This window comes from Nerophis ophidion, linkage group LG03, assembly GCF_033978795.1.
Source record: "Nerophis ophidion isolate RoL-2023_Sa linkage group LG03, RoL_Noph_v1.0, whole genome shotgun sequence".
Classification (NCBI taxonomy): Eukaryota; Metazoa; Chordata; class Actinopteri; order Syngnathiformes; family Syngnathidae; genus Nerophis; species Nerophis ophidion.
The window spans coordinates 13,998,270-14,017,730 of NC_084613.1; the positions used below are offsets into that span (position 1 = coordinate 13,998,270).

The 19,461-nt window shown below is 39.1% G+C and overlaps 1 protein-coding gene across 2 annotated transcripts in view; it reads left to right on the top strand.

Annotated features, from left to right (window-relative positions):
• The window catches only part of cftr (CF transmembrane conductance regulator), a 104,815-nt gene that overhangs the window by 65,904 nt on the left and 19,450 nt on the right, over positions 1 to 19,461 (top strand). For both annotated transcript variants that reach the window (XM_061894313.1, XM_061894314.1), the window contains exons 14-19: positions 2,104 to 2,887; positions 3,022 to 3,150; positions 3,232 to 3,269; positions 6,428 to 6,714; positions 6,775 to 6,854; positions 12,494 to 12,644. In XM_061894313.1, the coding sequence (XP_061750297.1) occupies positions 2,104 to 2,887; positions 3,022 to 3,150; positions 3,232 to 3,269; positions 6,428 to 6,714; positions 6,775 to 6,854; positions 12,494 to 12,644 (1,469 nt within the window). The remainder of the gene's footprint in view (positions 1 to 2,103; positions 2,888 to 3,021; positions 3,151 to 3,231; positions 3,270 to 6,427; positions 6,715 to 6,774; positions 6,855 to 12,493; positions 12,645 to 19,461) is intronic.

The following is a 19,461-nucleotide window of genomic DNA, read 5'->3' on the forward strand; positions in this document are numbered from 1 at the left end:
TCCTTGTTTAAAATTCCCAGAGGTGAAGCTTTACTATGGATCAGAGCGGTCAAGCGAACATGGATTCCGACCAAACGTCAACCAGGAGTTTTCGGTGATAAAATTGTGGTAAAACGTCGTCACTTACCGTAGATCAGCTGAGCTTGCGCCGTCCATGCAGCTGCCATCGACTTCCCTCAGACACTGGCCTCAACACACCCGTGGACACACCCGTCCGACTATCAGGTACCATTAAACTCACTAAAACACTAGCAACACAATAGAAAGAGAAGGGATTTCCCAGAATTATCCTAGTAAATGTGTCTAAAAACATCTGAATCCGTCCCAATGCAATTGTGGTTTTTTTTTTCTAGTCCGTCGCTATAAATATCCTCAAACACGAATCTTTCATCCTCGCTCAAATTAATGGGGAAATTGTCGTTTTCTCGGTCCGAATAGCGCTTTTTGTTGGAGGCTCCCATTAAAAACAATGTGAGGATGTGAGGAGCCCTCACCCTTGTGACGTCATCGTCTACGACTTCCGGTAAAGGCAGGGCTTTTCTGTTAGCGACCAAAAGTTGTGAACTTTATCGTGGATGTTCTCTACTAAATCCTTTCAGCAAAAATAAGGCAATATCGCGAAATGATCAAGTATGACACATGGAATGGACCTGCTATCCCCGTTTAAATAAGAAAATCTCATTTCTGTAGGCCTTTAAGGGTCGTCGATATAATTTATTGTTAATTGTGCTTAAGTGGTAGTTTTGTATCTCTGCAAGCTGGTAATCCAAAAGATTGCCAGTTGTTTTTGTTAGTGTTGTGTCCAGACTCGGCCTGCTGACTGCCAAGGCCGATCATTGGGTTTCGGGACCAGACAAAGCAGAGACTGGGCGATAGCACCAAGTGTCAACATATTTGCAATTTTCTATAATCATATATTGTGTCTAAATGGAGTTGTCGAGTCTTCCCCCTTTCCCTCAGCGACAGTGATGTAATAGAGACTTTCCTAATAAATAAAGGAGGCACGCGGGCTTGATTTTTTGGAACGTAGTTTGGATCTGTGACTACAGTACAGCCAAAACACGTGTCTCCTTATGAGCTCTATTGAACTCTGTCTCTGCATGATTCCTTGCTTCTTGTCTGATTAATAGATGTCATCTGTGTTTAGAATAGAATGGACTTTATCGTCATTATATTTGCATATAACGAGATTAAAGACTCCAACTTAAGGTGCGGTAGTGGGAACAAATATGGGGTGAAATAAATTACATAAGAGGTAAAAAAGGAAAAACTAACAATTGAAATAAACAGACTACTATCCAGTAAAAATAATAAGCAATATACAAAACACTATAAAAGTACAAAATACAAAATACTGTACAATATACAGAACAAGACAGGAGTACCAAAGTAATAAATAACAATGAGTGTCGGACGTATTGCACTCGAAGGGTAGTATTGCACAGTAGGGTATTAGGGCATGATATTTTATAGGGGTGAATTATTATTATTTTAAGTTAGAATTCAGCATGGTGACAGCTTTGGGAAAGAAGCTGTCTCTGAGCCTGTTTGTTCTGGCTCTGATGCACCTGTAGCGCCTGCCTGATGGTAGCAAGTCGAACAGGTGGAAGCCAGGGTGTGTGCTGTCCTTGGTAATGTTTTTTGCTTTCTTGAGGCAACGGGAGTTATGTAAATCCTTCAGGAAGGAGGGGACAGCCGATGATTTTATGACCCTCTGAATCGCCTGTTTGCTTCAGTGCAGCTGGCGTACCACACTGTTATGCAGTTGTGGTACGAATGTTTGAACCTGATGCCAGGAAAGGCCATGTGACACAGTGGTAAAAATACCTTTGTGACAACTTTTTTGCAATGTTTTAACACAAAATATCTTGTCTTTGCAGTCAATTCAATTGAATATATGTTGGAAAGGATTTGCAAATCATTGTATTCTGTTTTTATTTACCATTTACACAAAATGCCAACTTCACTGGTTTTGGGGTTTGTAAAATGTGGCCCCCTGACCTCTGACTTTCACTTAAAAAACCCCTGCTCTATATGTGAAGGTCAAAGGCAGCGTTTGTCAGGAGACGTTGAGGAGGTGTGTGTGTGTGTGTGTGTGTGCAGGTGCGTGTGCCAGCTGATGGCCAGCAAGACTCGGATCGTGGTCACCAGCAAGTTGGAACACCTCAAGCGGGCGGACAAGATCCTTCTGCTCCACAACGGCGACTGTTACTTCTACGGAACCTTCTCGGCGCTCCAGGCCCAGCGGCCCGACTTCAGCTCGCTCCTGCTAGGCTTGGAGGCGTACGACAACATCAACGCCGAGCGCCGCAGCTCCATCCTGACCGAAACCCTGCGCAGGGTCTCGGTGGACGAGACCGCCGGCTTCCGAGGCCCCGAGGCCTTCCGGCAGTCCTTCCGCCAGGCGCCGCCTCCCATCGTCCTCAACGGCCCGCCGACCGGAGGCGAGAACTACCCGGAGAAGCGCAAGCAGTCGCTCATCCTCAACCCGCTGGCCGCCGCCCGCAAGTTCTCCTTCATGGGGAACTCGCAGCAGACGGCGAGCGGCACGCAGGCCGCCGCCACGGAGGACGCCGCGCGGGATCTGTCCGAGAGGAAGTTCTCGGTGGTGCCGGAGGACGAGCAGGTGGAGGAGGTGCTGCCCAGAGGGAACGTCTACCACGACGGCTTTCCGCAACTGAACGGCCAGCGGCGGCAGTCGGTGCTGGCGTTCATCACCAGCGCCCGCGGCAACGGGCGCCGGGAGCAGATGCAGACGTCCTTCCGGAAGAAGCTCTCCATCACGCCGCAGTGCGACCTGGCGTCCGAGCTCGACATCTACGCCCGCCGCCTGTCCAAGGACAGCGTGTACGACATCAGCGAGGAGGTGGACGAAGAAGACATGGAGGTACGCTGCAGCGCACCTCGATGACTCGTGGGCAAAAGTCTTGGGACGCCTTCTGCAGCCGTCCCGTCACTTTTGCCCACGTAGTCTTGCGCCACCGGCCGGCGCTGACGTGTGTCATGGTCGTTTCTCCGCAGCAATGCTTCGCCGACGACCGCGAGAACGTGTTCGAGACCACGTCTTGGAGCACCTACCTGCGCTACGTCACCACCAACCGGAGTCTGGTCTACGTCCTGGTCTTCATCTTCCTGGTCTTCGTCGTCGAGGTGGCGTGCCGACGCCGTCGTCGTCGTCGCCCTCCTTGGCGACGCCATTGACTCCGACATGTTTTCTTGTCTCTCTGCTAGGTTGCCGGCTCGGTCCTCGGCATCTTCCTCATCACCGAGTACGTCTTCGTCACCTTTGAAGCTTTCAAACTTTTCAGTGCGTGAGGGCGCAAATCTGCCGAGTCAGCATCGCTGAGTCAGTCATTTTATGTTGCCCGCCACATCATTTAATGTAGCCTGCCACATCATTTAAAATGGCCAGCCACGTCATTTAAACTGGCCTGCCACATCATTTAATGTAGCCTGCCACATCATTTAAATTGGCCTGCCACGTCATTTTACGTGGCTCGCCATATCCTTTAAGGTAGCTTGCCACATCATTTTAAGTAACCCACGGTGTCATTTTATACGCCATATCATTTAAATTGGCCTGCCACATAATTTAAGTTGGCTTGCTTCATCCTTTTAATTGGCCCGCCATGTCATTTTACGTGGCCCGCCACTTCATTTAAATTGGTTTGCCATGTCATTTTATGTAGCCCCCATATCATTCAACGCGGCTTATCACATCATTTTATGTGGCTTGCCACATCATTTAACTTGGCCCGCCACATAATTTTATGTGGCTCGCCACATAGTTTTATGTGGCCCGCAACATAATTTACGTGGCCCGCCATATCATTTAAATTGGCCTGCCATGTCATTTTATGTAGCCCCCACATCACGCAAAGTGACTTATCACTTCATTTTATGTGGCCTGCAAGATCATTTAACTTGACCCACCACCTCATTTTACATCGCCCGGCACATCATTTTATGTTGCCTGCTAGATAATTCATGATAACCTGCCATGTAAATTAAAGTAGCCCGCCAAATCATTTTACGTGGCCTGCCACACCATTTAAATTGGCTAGCCACGTCATTTAATGTGGCTTCCTACATCATTTATGTGGCCCACGATGTAATTTTATGTGCCCGTCACATCATTTATTTGGCCTGCCATATAATTTTATGTAGACCGCCACGTCATTTAAATTGGTTTGCCATGTCATTTTATGTAGCCCCCATATCATTCAGTGCGGCTTATCACATCATTTTATGCGGCTTGCCACTTTATTTAACTTGGCCCGCCACATAATTTTAAGTGGCCCGCCAGGTCATTTAAATTGGCTTGCCATATCATTTTATGTAGCCCCCACATCACGCAAAGTGGCTTATCACTTCATTTTATGTGACCTGCCAGATCATTGTATGTTGCACGCTACATAATTCATGATAACCTGGTATATAAATTAAAGCAGCCTGCCAAATCATTTAACGTGGCACGCTACGTCATTTTATGTGGCCCGCCACACCATTTAAATTGGCTAGCCACATCATTTAATGTGGCTTCCTACATCATTTTGTGTGGCCCACGATGTAATTTCATGTGCCCGTCAGATCATTTAAATTGGCCTGCCATATCATTATATGTAGCCCCCACATCACGCAAAGCTGCTTATCACTTCATTTTGTGGCCTGCCAACTCATTTAACTTGGCCCGCCACCTCATTTTATGTTGCCTACCACATAATTCATGCTAACCTGCCATATAAATTAAAGTAGCCCCTGAAATCATTTAATGTGGCACGCTACGTCATTTTTATGTGGCCCACTCACACCATTTAAGTTGGCTAGCCACATCATTTAATGTGGCTTCCTACATCATTTTATGTGCCCCACGATGTAATTTAAATTGGTTTGCCACATAATTTTATGTGGCCCGCCATGTCATTTAAATTGGCTTGCCATATCATTTTATGTAGCCCCCACATCACGCAAAGTGGCTTGTCAATTCATTTATGTGGCCTGCCAGATCGTTTAACTTAGCCCACCCCCTCATTTAACTTGGCCCGCCACATAATTTCATGTGGCCCGCCATGTCATTTAAATTGGCTTGCCGTATCATTTTATGAAGTCCCCACATCACGCAACGCGGCTTATCACTTCATTTTATGTTGCCTGCCACATAATTCATGATAACCTGCCATATAAATTAAAGTAGCCCGCCAAATCATTTAATGTGGCTTCCTACATCATTTTACGTGGCCAACAATGTCATTTTATGTGCCCATCACATCATTTAAGCTGGCCTGCCATATCATTTTATAAAGCCCCCACATCATTGAAAGCAGTTTGTCACATTATTTCATGTGGTCCTGCCATGTTATTTACAGAGGGGCAAAAAAGTATTTAGTCAGCCACCGATTGTGCAAGTTCTCCCACTTAAAATGATGACAGAGGTCGGTAATTTTCATCACAGGTACACTTCAACTGTGAGAGACAGAATGTGAAAAAAAAATCCAGGAATTCACGTTGTAGGAATTTTAAATAATTTATTTGTAAATTATGGTGGAAAATAAGTATTTGGTCAACCATTCTCACTGATGGAAGGAGGTTTTGGCTCAAAATCTCACGATACATGGCCCCATTCATTCTTTCCTTAACACGGATCAATCCTCCTGTCCCCTTAGCAGAAAAACAGCCCCAAAGCATGATGTTTCCACCCCCATGCTTCACAGTAGGTTTGGTGTTCTTGGGATGCAACTCAGTATTCTTCTTCCTCCAAACACGACCAGTTGAGTTTATACCAAAAAGTTCTATTTTGGTTTCATCTGACCACATGACATTCTCCCAATCCTCTGCTGTATCATCCATGTATCCATTTTCGGCGTGTTTGGAGGAAGAAGAATACTGAGTTGCATCCCAAGAACACCACACCTACTGTGAAGCATGGGGGTGGAAACATCATGCTTTGGGGCTGTTGTTCTGCTAAGGGGACAGGACGATTGATCCGTGTTAAGGAAAGAATGAATGGGGCCATGTATCGTGAGATTTTGAGCCAAAACCTCCTTCCATCAGAGAGCTTTGAATGGTTGACCAAATACTTATTTTCCACCATAATTTACAAATAAATTCTTGCAATGTGAATTCCTGTATTTTTTTCCACATTCTGTCTCTCTCAGTTAAAGTGTACCTATGATGAAAATTACAGACCTCTGTCATCATTTTAAGTGGGAGAACTTGCACAATCGGTGGCTGACTAAATACTTTTTGGCCCCACTGTATGTGGTGGCCCTCACATCATTCGATGTGGCCTGCCATATCATTCAAAATGGCTGCCAATGTAATTTTACGTGATTAGTCACATAATTTTTTTGTAGCCCCCACATCACTCCAAGAGGCTTATCAATACATTTAAAGTTGCCCGCCACCTCATTTTCCTCTTCTTCCTCAGCACCATCTGGCGGGACGGCGCCAACCCGTCGTCCCCGAACTTCGTCGACGAGCAGCACCCGAACACCTCGTCCCCGCCCGCCCACCTGGCGGTCATCGTGACGCCGACCAGCGCCTACTACATCATCTACATCTACGTGGCCACGTCGGAGAGCGTGCTGGCGCTGGGCTTCTTCCGCGGCCTGCCGCTGGTGCACACGCTGCTCACCGTGTCCAAGCGGCTGCACGAGCAGATGCTGAGCGCCGTGCTGCGGGCCCCCATGGCGCTGCTCAACACCATGAAGACAGGTAGAGGAGGCACGCGCCCACACGGGGACCCCCATGTGATATTTCTTTGTCCCGCGGCAGGACGCATCATGAACAGGTTCACCAAGGACATGGCCACCATCGACGACATGCTGCCCCTGGTGCTCTTCGACCTCATTCAGGTAAATAAGAATTAGGGCTAGAAAAATTCTGTGGAATTTTGGATGGGACTGCTATCTGTGCCCTGAACCCATCGAAGCCAGCATACTGCCAAGATGGCTTCCAAGTCCATGAATTTTAGATTTAAACATTCACATTCAGCAAAAAAGCCAGCAATAAACATTAGCATGCTACTATGAGATATGTTAGCATACTTCTAAGATGGTAGCAAATATTAAAATCTATTAGTTTTAGGTATAAACATACAAAAGTAGCTAAAAAGCTAGCAAAAAAACATTAGCATGCTACTATAAGGTGATGCTAGCATACTTGTAATATGGTACCAAATATTAAAATCTATTACTTTTAGGTATAAACATTCAAAAGTAGCTAAAAAGCTAGCAAAAAAAATTAGCATGCTACTATAAGATACAGTATGTTAGCATACTTCTAAAATGGTACCAAATATTAAACATACAAAAGTAGCTAAAAAGCTAGCAAAAAACATTAGCATGCTACTATAAGATATATTAGCATACTTCTAAGATGGTAGCAAACATTAAAATCTATTAGTTTTAGGTATAAACATACAAAAGTAGCGAAAAAGCTAGCAAAAAACATTAGCATGCTACTATAAGATATGTTAGCATACTTTTAGGATGGTAGCAAATATTAAAATCTATTAGTTTTAGGTATAAACATACAAAAGTAGCGAAAAAGCTAGCAAAAAACATTAGCATGCTACTATAAGAGATGCTAGCATACTTGTAATATGGTACCAAATATTAAAATCTATTACTTTTAGGTATAAACATTCAAAAGTAGCTAAAAAGCTAGCAAAACACATTAGCATGCTACTATAATATACAGTATGTTAGCATACTTCTAAAATGGTACCAAATATTAAACATACAAAAGTAGCTAAAAAGCTAGCAAAAAACATTAGCATGCTACTATAAGAGATGTTAGCATACTTCTAAGATGGTAGCAAATATTAAAATCTATTAGTTTTAGGTATAAACATACAAAAGTAGCTAAAAAGCTAGCAAAAAACATTAGCATGCTACTATAAGAGATGCTGGCATACTTGTAATATGGTACCAAATATTAAAATCTATTACTTTTAGGTATAAACATACAAAAGTAGCTAAAAAGCTAGCAAAAAACATTAGCATGCTACTATAAGATACAGTATGTTAGCATACTTCTAAAATGGTACCAAATATTAAACATACAAAAGTAGCTAAAAAGCTAGCAAAAAACATTAGCATGCTACTATAAGATATGTTAGCATACTTCTAAGATGCTAGCAAATATTAAAATCTATTAGTTTTAGGTATAAACATACAAAAGTAGCTAAAAAGCTAGCAAAAAAACATTAGCATGCTACTATAAAAGATGCTAGCATACTTGTAATATGGTACCAAATATTAAAATCTATTACTTTTAGGTATAAACATTCAAAAGTAGCTAAAAAGCTAGCAAAAAACATTAGCATGCTACTATAAGATACAGTATGTTAGCATACTTCTAAAATGGTACCAAATATTAAACATACAAAAGTAGCTAAAAAGCTAGCAAAAAACATTAGCATGCTACTATAAGATATGTTAGCATACTTCTAAGATGGTAGCAAATATTAAAATCTATTAGTTTTAGGTATAAACATACAAAAGTAGCTAAAAAGCTAGCAAAAAAACATTAGCATGCCACTATAAAAGATGCTAGCATACTTGTAATATGGTACCAAATATTAAAATCTATTACTTTTAGGTACAAACATACAAAAGTAGCTAAAAAGCTAGCAAAAAACATTAGCATGCTACTATAAGAGATGTTAGCATACTTAGAAGATGGCACCAAGTATTGAAATATATTAGTTTTAGGTGTAAACATACAAAAGTGGCTAAATAGCCATCATAAAACATTAGCATTCTACTGTAAGGGACGTTAGCATACTTGTAAGCTGGCATCAGGTATTAAAATCTATTAGTTTTAGGTATAAACATACAAAAGTAGCTTAAAATATAGCATAAAACATTAGCGTTCTACTGTAAGGGACGTTAGCCTACTTTTAAGATGGCACCAAGTATCAAAATTAGGGCTGGGCAACGATTAACATTTTTAATCGAAGTTAATCGCACTATTTCTCTGATTAATCGCGATTAACTGCATTGTATACGCAAAGCCCAATAATGAATTCAAAAGTAGTGTGTAGTGCACCTTTATTGGAATATTCTCCCACATGAACAAAAGCGCCAAAACATTTGTTGTGCAAACACAATTTAAATCAGTCCTTGTTAAACAGTAGCAGTTAAATAGCATATTTTATGAAAATCAACTCAAAAAATGTAAATACAAACATTTAAGCTTATTGCCACTGCCAGGGTATTTAAGTTATCCTGTTTGTTATGGAAAATAAATATAATCTACATACAAATCTCTGAGCCACAATCATAACATCTGAACAGGCAATTTCTGAGGTAACATCGGAAATTTTTTTTTTTATCAGGGATCTTATGTTTAAAAAAACTATATTATAGGTAGTGGGCTGTTTTAGGGAATTTTTTATCAAATTATCCGTAGTAGCAATATTAATAATGTTGTGTTTATTCTGCATAGTGCACTTAAAATAATTATGACTATATCTAGGAATTGATATGATGGGAATTTTGCGATTGTTTTATGTTATGAGCCAGGGAATAAAAGAACTACCCTACCCAGCATGCAACAGGAGTGACGAGCATGCGCGTATACGTAGGTTGTGTCGCCATGACGGCATCTTGTATGTTGTGATATGCACGCTCTGAAAGTAAACGTTAAGAACTCAGCCAACACTCTTTGTCTGCATTATTCATAAATAGACAGACAACATATATACTCCGCTGCTTCACAGGCCGCTGGATGTAGCTGGCAAAGTATTCCCATGCTAGCTAGCCGGTCTAGCAAGCACGCGTCATTCAGTCCAAAACGGCCCGATCTATCCACATTCAGAATTGTCTGGCGGTCGTAAGTGATCCCGGAGTGACCACGCTGTAAACCAGCCATGAAATTTGCAGAATTGTCCGGTATTTTTGCCAAATGTTGCATCTTTACCAAGAGCCCCTCGACGCCGGGCGACGCCATCTTGTTAAGAAAAGGCGTTAACAAAATAAAAGCATGTAAACAACATACGCAAATGTGCGATAAAATAATTGTCGGCGTTAATAGATTGATGAGTTAACTCGTAATTAACGCATTAATTTGCCCGCCCCTAATCAAAATATATTAGTTTTAGGTATAAACATACAAAAGTATCCAAAAAGCCAGCATAAAACGTTGGCATGCTACTATTAGAGACGTTAGCATACTTCTAAGATGGCACCAAGTATTAAAATATAATAGTTTTAGTATAAACATACAAAAGTAGCTTAAAAAGTCATCAAAAATGTTAGCATGCTACTATAAGAGACATTAGCTCACTTCTAAGATGGCAGCAAGTATCAACATATTTTAGTTTTAGGTATTAACATAGAAAAGTAGCTAAATAGCCATCATAAAACATTAGCGTTCTATTGTAAGGGACGTTAGGATACTTTTAAGATGGCACCAAGTCATAAAATCTACTAGTTTTAAGTATGAACATACAAAGGTAGCTAAAAAGTCATCATAAAATGTTAGCATGTTACTATAAGAGACGTGAGCATACTTCTAAGATGGCACTAAGTACTAAATATATAAGTTTTAGGTATAAACATACAAAAGTAGCTAAAAAGCTAGCATAAAATGTAAGCATGCTACTACAAGAGATGTTAGCATACTTCTAAGATGGCAGCAAGTATTAAAATATTTTAGTTTTAGGTATAAACATACAAAAGTAGCTAAAAAGTTAGCATAAAACGTTAGCATGCTACTATAAGAGACGTTACCATACTTCTAAGATGGCACCAAGTACTAAAATCTATTAGTTTTAGGTATAAACATACAAAAGTATCTAAAAAGCCGGAATAAAATGTTAGCATGCTGCTATAAGAGACAGCATACTTCTAAGATGGCAGCAAGTAATAAAATCTACTAGTTTTAAGTATGAACATACAAAGGTAGCTAAAAAGTCATCATAAAATGTTAGCATGTTACTATAAGAGACGTAAGCATACTTCTGAGATGGCACTAAGTACTAAATATATAAGTTTTAGGTATAAACATACAAAAGTAGCTAAAAAGCTAGCATAAAATGTAAGCATGGTACTACAAGAGATGTTAGCATACTTCTAAGATGGCAGCAAGTATTAAAATATTTTAGTTTTAGGTACAAAAACATACAAAAGTAGCTAAAAAAGCTAGCATAAAACGTTAGCACGTTACTATAAGAGACGTTAGCATACTTCTAAGATGGCAGCAAGTATTAAAATATTTTAGTTTTAGGTATAAACATACAAAAGTAGCTAAAAAGTTAGCATAAAACGTTAGCATGCTACTATAAGAGATGTTAGCATACTTCTAAGATGGCACCAAGTACTAAAATCTATATGTTTTAGGTATAAACATACAAAAGTATCTAAAAAGCCGGAATAAAATGTTAGCATGCTGCTATAAGAGACAGCATACTTCTAAGATGGCAGCAAGTAATAAAATCTACTAGTTTTAAGAATGAACATACAAAGGTAGCTAAAAAGTCATCATAAAATGTTAGCATGTTACTATAAGAGACGTAAGCATACTTCTGAGATGGCACTAAGTACTAAATATATAAGTTTTAGGTATAAACATACAAAAGTAGCTAAAAAGCTAGCATAAAATGTAAGCATGCTACTACAAGAGATGTTAGCATACTTCTAAGATGGCAGCAAGTATTAAAATATTTTAGTTTTAGGTACAAAAACATACAAAAGTAGCTAAAAAAGCTAGCATAAAACGTTAGCACGTTACTATAAGAGATGTTAGCATACTTCTAAGATGGCAGCAAGTATTAAAATATTTTAGTTTTAGGTATAAACATACAAAAGTAGCTAAAAAGTTAGCATAAAACGTTAGCATGCTACTATAAGAGATGTTAGCATACTTCTAAGATGGCACCAAGTACTAAAATCTATATGTTTTAGGTATAAACATACAAAAGTATCTAAAAAGCCGGAATAAAATGTTAGCATGCTGCTATAAGAGACAGCATACTTCTAAGATGGCAGCAAGTAATAAAATCTACTAGTTTTAAGTAGGAACATACAAAGGTAGCTAAAAAGTCATCATAAAATGTTAGCATGTTACTATAAGAGACGTAAGCATACTTCTAAGATGGCAGCAAGTATTAAAATATTTTAGTTTTAGGTATAAACATACAAAAGTAGCTAAAAAGTTAGCATAAAACGTTAGCATGCTACTATAAGAGACGTTAGCATACTTCTAAGATGGCAGCAAGTATTACAACATTTTAGTTTTAGGTATAAACATACAAAAGTAGTTAAAAAGTTAGCATAAAACATTAGCATGTTACTATAAGAGACATGAGCATACTTCTAAGATGGCACCAAGTATTAAAATCTATTACTTTTAGGTATAAACATACAAAAGTATCTGAAAAGCTAGCAAAAAAAGGTTAGCGTGCTAACATGGTCAAACGCAGCATGGACACATAATTCCGACAAAGCTAACTTTACGTTAGAGCGTATCCTCTTTTGTCCCGCAGCTGACACTGATCGTCCTGGGCGCCATCTTCACCGTGTCCATCATCCGGCCGTACATCTTCATCGCCGCCATCCCGCTGACCGCCATGTTCGTCATCCTCAGGAAGTACTTCCTGCGAACGGGCCAGCAGCTCAAGTTACTGGAGGCCGAAGGTGAGGAATGTGTTCTTGTCGCCGTTTGTTAAAAATGCTGAAAGAGCCGTTACTTTTATTTTGAAAGGGAGCTCTTCTGCCCTCCTGGTGCTTTTATTGCACAGTCGACTTTGCATGCAGGTGCAAGTCCAAGACACTAGGTGGCAGTACGCCACAGTTTATGGTGTGTTGGCCACTCTCTTCAGTCTGTGATAACTACTCTTTTGTTGCGCACTAAAAAGTGTTAACACTCTAAGTATTGTACTTATTACACACCAAACAAAAATCAATTAAAATAAACAAATAAAACATAAATAAAGTACTAAATGTGCAGCAGTTGTTTGATCGTAACGTGCATCTAAGTTGCAATTTTCCTTAACACACTTGGAAGTGTTGAAATTGCCATGTAAAACTGCTAATGCTAATCAGTAGCATGTCAATGGCAAAGCCAATGGATATTAGCATCAAGCTAGCGCATTTTTAAAAAAAGTGGAGTCCTACCTGACTGACGGAGCGTTTCTTCGGTGCCGTGTAAAAATGTCAACATTACCTGCAGGGGAGTTGGGCTGAGTGTGCTCTCAGTGCTGCTGGAGTGATTGTCACAGGCAGCCCACGAAGTGTAACACGGCACCGTTTTGGATCGGTAGGACCGGCCGGCCGGATTGGGTCGGTGCTAAAAAAAAGAAAAAAGCGGAGTACTGGGTAGCCGTCCCTAATCCAAAGGCACCCCCCGCCAACCCGAAAAGGACAAGCGGTAGAAAAATGGATGGACGGATGTAAAGATAGTTCAAATAGTTCTATGAAAAAGGTCCATCCATCCATCCATTTTCTACCGCTTATTCCCTTTGAGGTCGCGGGGGGCGCTGGTGCCTATCTCTGCTACAATTGGGCGGAAGGCGGTGTACACTCTGGACAAGTCGCCACCTCATCGCAAGGCCAAATGGAAAAAGTCAACAATGTGAAGTCATGTGCCAACTTTCTACTCTTTTTATAACATTTGTCTTATTTTCTGTTCATTTATGTGATTATTTCATCATTATTATGATTCTATTGTATTATATCTTTTATTTCTGGAAGTCAAAAGTGTGGATCTTTCATCCAAACAACACACTTTTATCTGCACTTCTACGTGCACTTTTACATGCACTTTTACGTGCACTTGTACGTGTACTTTTATGTGCAATTTTTGTGCACTTTTACGTGCTATTCTTTGCACACTTTTACGTCTATGTGCGCTTTTACGTACGCTTCTATGTGCACTTCTTTGTGTACTATTACGTGCACTTTTTCGTGATATTTTCTTGCACTTTTACATGCTATTAGCGCACTTTTAAGTCTACGTGCGCTTCTTTGTGCACTTTTTCGTGCTATTCTTTTTGCACTTTTACATCTACGTATGCTTTTACGTGCACTTTTATGTGCACTTTTACGTGCTATTCTTAGCACACTTTTATGTCTACGTGTGCTTTTACGAGCGCTTCTTTGTGTATTTTTTCGTGCTATTCTTTTTGCACTGTTACATCTACGTACGCTTTTACGTGCGCTTTTATGTGCACTTCTTCGTGTACTTTTTCATGCTATTCTTTTTGCACTTGTACATCCTATTCTTTGCGCACTTTTAAGTCTACATGTGCTTTTACGTGCGCTTTTATGTGCACTTCTTCGTGTACTTTTACGTTTACTTTTTTGTGCACTTTTCCGTCCTAATCTTTTTGCTCTTTTACATGCACTTTTACGTGCCATTGTTTGTGCACTTTTACGTCTACGTACACTCTTACGTGTGCTTTTATGTGCACTTTTACGTGCTTTTTTTTGTGAACTTTTATGTGCACTTTTACGTGCTATTCTTTGCACACTTTTACGTCCACGTGCGTTTTTACGTGCGCTTCTATGTGCACTTCTTCGTGTAGTTTTACGTGTATTTTTTCGTGCTATTCTTCTTGCACTTGTACGTGCACTTTACGTGTTATTCTTTGCACACTTTTAAGTCTATGTGTGCTTTTACGTGCGCTTTTATGTGCACTTCTTTTTGTACGTCTACGTGTACTTTTTTTGTGTACTTTTTCATGCTTTTCTTTTTGCTCTTTTACTTGCACTTTTACGTGTACTTTTACGTGCTATTCTTGGTGCACTTTTACGTCAACGTACGCTTTTACGTGCACTTTTATGTGCATTCTTATGTGCTATTCATTGTGAACTTTTATGTGCACTTTTACGTGCTATTCTTTGCACACTTTTAAGTCTACGTGTGCTTTTACGAGCGCTTCTATGTGCACTTCGTGTACTTTTACGTATACTTTTTTATGCTATTCTTTTTGCACTTGTACGTGCTATTCTTTGCGCACTTTTAAGTCTACATGTGCTTTTAAGTGCACCTTTATGTGCACTTCTTCGTGTACTTTTACGTGTACTTTTTTGTGCACTTTTTCGTGCTAATCTTTTTGCTCTTTTACGTGCACTTTTATGTGTACCTTTACGTGCCATTGTTTGTGCACTTTTACGTCTACGTACGCTCTTACGTGTGCTTTTATGTGCACTTTTACGTGCTATTCTTTGTGAACTTTTATGTGCACTTTTACGTGCTATTCTTTGCACACTTTTACGTCCACGTGTGCTTCTATGTGCACTTCTTCGTGTACTTTTACGTATATTTTTTCATGCTATTCTTCTTGCACTTGTACGTGCACTTTTAAGTCTAAGTGTGCTTTTACGTGCGCTTTTATGTCCACTTCTTTTTGTACTTTTACGTGTACTTTTTTGTATACTTTTTCGTGCTTTTCTTTTTGCTCTTTTACATGCTCTTTTACGTGTACTTTTACGTGCTATTCTTGGTGCACTTTTACGTCAACGTACGCTTTTATGTGCACTCTTACGTGCTATTCTTTGTGAACTATTATGTGCACTTTTACATGCTATTCTTTGCACACTTTTACGTCTACGTGCGCTTTTACGTGCACTTCTTTGTGTACTTTTTCGTGCTATTCTTTTTGGAGTTTTACATGCACTTTTTTTTATGTCCAATTTTTCGTGTTATTCTTTGCGCACTTTTAAGTCTACGTGTGCTTTTACATGCGCTTCTATGTGCACTTCTTCACGTTTTTTTAAGTGTACTTTTTTGTGTACTTTTTCGTGCTATTCTTTTTGCACTTTTTATGCACTTTTACGTGTACTTTTACGTGCATTTTTACTTGCATTTTTACTTGCTATTCTTTGTGTACTTTTACGTGCACTTTCGTGCGATGTATATATATATATATACAGTATATATATATATACATATATATATATATATATATATATATATATGTGTGTGTATATATGTGTGTGTGTGTGTGTGTATATATATATGAGAGAAAGATGATGGATGCATAAAAAAGTGAAAGTGAGAAGAGGAGGAAGCTGCAGGCCAAAAGGTTAAAGGTCACACTGAAGAAACAAAACGAGAGAGGAAGAGCAGGATGAGATGACATCACATGCAGGAAGTGTGTCATGGCACAGTACAACATCACTGACACACAATATTAACACTGACACACAATATTAAAACTGACACACAATAACACTGACACACAATATTAACAATGACACACAATATTAACACTGACATACAATAACACTGACACCCAATAACACTAACACACAATATTAACACTGACACACAATAACACTGACACACAATATTAACACTGACACACAATAACACTGACACACAATAACACTGACACACAATAACACTGACACACAATATTAACACTGACACACTAACACTGACACCCAATAACACTGACACACAATATTAACACTGACACACAATATTAACACTGACACACAATACCACCGACACACAATATTAACACTGACACACAATAACACCGACACACAATATTAACACTGACACACAATAACACTGACACACAATAACACTGACACACAATAACACTGACACACAATACTGACACACAATAACACTGACACACAATAACACTGACACACAATACTGACACACAATAACACTGACACACAATAACACTGACACACAATAACACTGACACACAATATTAACACTGACACACAATTACAACACTGACAATAATTGTTTGTTTTCATGTCCACTGAGTAACTTTAGTCTTAGTCTCAGTTTTAGTCTTAGTGCAAAGTGTTTACTTGTGTGATACAAGCAGTCCTGGAAGATGTTTACTTGTGTTCGATATCATGTACTATTCAAGCAGTCATGCGGCCTGTTTAATTCCGTGATATTATGTGCGATACAAGCAGTCCTGCAGCATGTTTACTTGCATGTGATATCATGTGTGATACACACAGTCCTGCAGGGTGTTTACTTGTGTGTGATATCATGTGCGACACAAGCAGTCCTGCAGCATGTTTACTTGCATGTGATATCCTGTGTGATACACACAGTCCTGCAGAGTGTTTACTTGTGTGTGATATCATGTGCGATACAAGAAGTCCTGTAGCATGTTTACTTGTGTGTGATATCATGTGCAATACAAGCAGTCCTGTAGGGTGTTTACTTGTGTGTGATATCATGTACGATTTAAGCAGTCATACAGCCTGTTTACTTCAGTGATATGTGCGATACAAGCAGTCCTGCCGCGTGTTTACGTGTGTGATGTCATGTGTGATACAAGCAGTTCTACAGGGTGTTTACTTGTGTGTGATATCATGTACGATTCAAGCAGTCATACAGTCTGTTTACTTCAGTGATATTATGTGCGATACAAGCAGTCCTGCAGGGTGTTTACTTGTGTGTGATATCATGTACGATACAAGCAGTTCTGCAGGGTGTTTACTTGTGTGTGATATCATGTGCGATACAAGCAGTTCTGCATTGTGTTTACTTGTGTGTGATATCATGTGCGATACAAGCAGTTCTGCAGGGTGTTTACTTGTGTGTGAGATCATGTGCGATACAAGCAGTCCTGCAGTGTGTTTACTTGTGTGTGATATCATGTGCGATACAAGCAGCTCTGCAGGGTGTTTACTTGTGTGTGATATCATGTGCGATACAAGCAGTTCTGCAGGGTGTTTACTTGTGTGTGATATCATGTGCGATACAAGCAGCATGTTTTTACTTGTGCCAAGCTGGACAGACAGTTAACATCTAAATGTCCTCCAATAAACACACCATTTCTTCCATTTTACTAAAGTCATTTAAAAAAGGTAAACATGCTAGGCTACAGGCCACGAGGAGCTAGCAGCTACACAACAGCTAAGCACACAATAACACAGAAGCTAGACATAGGTAAGAATCGTTATACAATAATAGGTGTCATGAGCTTGACTTCATGAGTTAGTGTGACCAAAAAGCGAGTTATTGATCCACTAAAATGTGGTAAGCAGGTGTGGTTGAGGACTCTGAGGTGGTTTTGAGCAGATCTAAAGGGATCTGGACTTCCAGCTGCTGGATGTCAGCCAGTAGTTCTGTCCACGCCTGGTCGGCCATGACAGGTTTTACCAAGCCTCAAAGAAGACTGGTGTGCTGGGACGGACGCCGTGGGATTTCCTTCCTCCCCATCCTGGGGCTGGCGGCGGCGTGCCAGGAAATGGCGACCATGAATCAGTCATGAACCAACGGTCAAGTCCAGTGATGGCACACGCTTGACTTCCTGTTTGCTGGCTGCAGCGCCGCCTGCTGGTTGGAAGTCAGCACTGCACTTATCACTAATATGTCAATACTGTTTGAGTTATACTCCACTAATATCTGAATACTATTTGAGGTATATTTCACAAATATGAATACTATTTCCATCCATCCATCCATTTCCTACCGCTTATTCCCTTTGGGATCGCGGGGGGTGCAATCGGGTACAATCGCGCGGAAGGCGGCGTACACCCTGGACAAGTCGCCACCTCATCGCAGGGCAGATATTCTAGTTATACTTCACAAATATGTGAATACTATTTGAGTAATACATGACAAATATGTGAATACTATTTGAGTAATATTTGACAAATATGTGAATACTATTTGAGTAAGATTTAATATTAGAGTAATACATGATTATTTGAATATTATTTATAAAATTGTTGACTAATGTTTGAGTATTTTATGAATAGCATTTATGTAATGTTGACTAATTGAGTAACTTATAAATTATTATCTATGTAATTGTTGACTACTTAAGTAACTTATGAATATTTATAAAATTGTTGACTAATTGGGTAATTTAAAAATAATATTTATGTAATTGTTGACTGCGTAACTTATGAAAAATATTTATGTAATTATTGACTGATTGAGTAACTTATGAATTATATTTATATATTTGTTGACTAATATTTGAGTCATATCTGAATATTATTCATATAATTGTTGACTAATATTTGAGTCATTATGAATAATAGCTATGTAATTGTTGACTAATATTTAAGTAACATATGAATAATATGTATATAATTGTTGACTAATATTTGAGTAATATATTAATAAGTAATTGTTGACTTATATTTGAGTAACTTATGAATAATATTCATGTAATTGTTGACTAATATTTAAGTAACATATGAATAGTATGTATATAATTGTTGGCTAATATTTGAGTAATATATTAATAATATGTAATTGTTGACTTATATTTGAGTAACTTAAGAATAATATTTATGTAAATGTTGACTAATATTCGAGTAACTTATGAATAATATTTATGTAATTGTTGACTAATATTTAAGTAACATGAATAGTATGTATATAATTGTTGACTAATATTTGAGTAATATATTAATAATAAGTAATTGTTGACTTAAATTTGAGTAATTTATGAATAACATTCATGTAATTGTTGACTAATATTTGAGTAATATATTCATAAGTAATTGT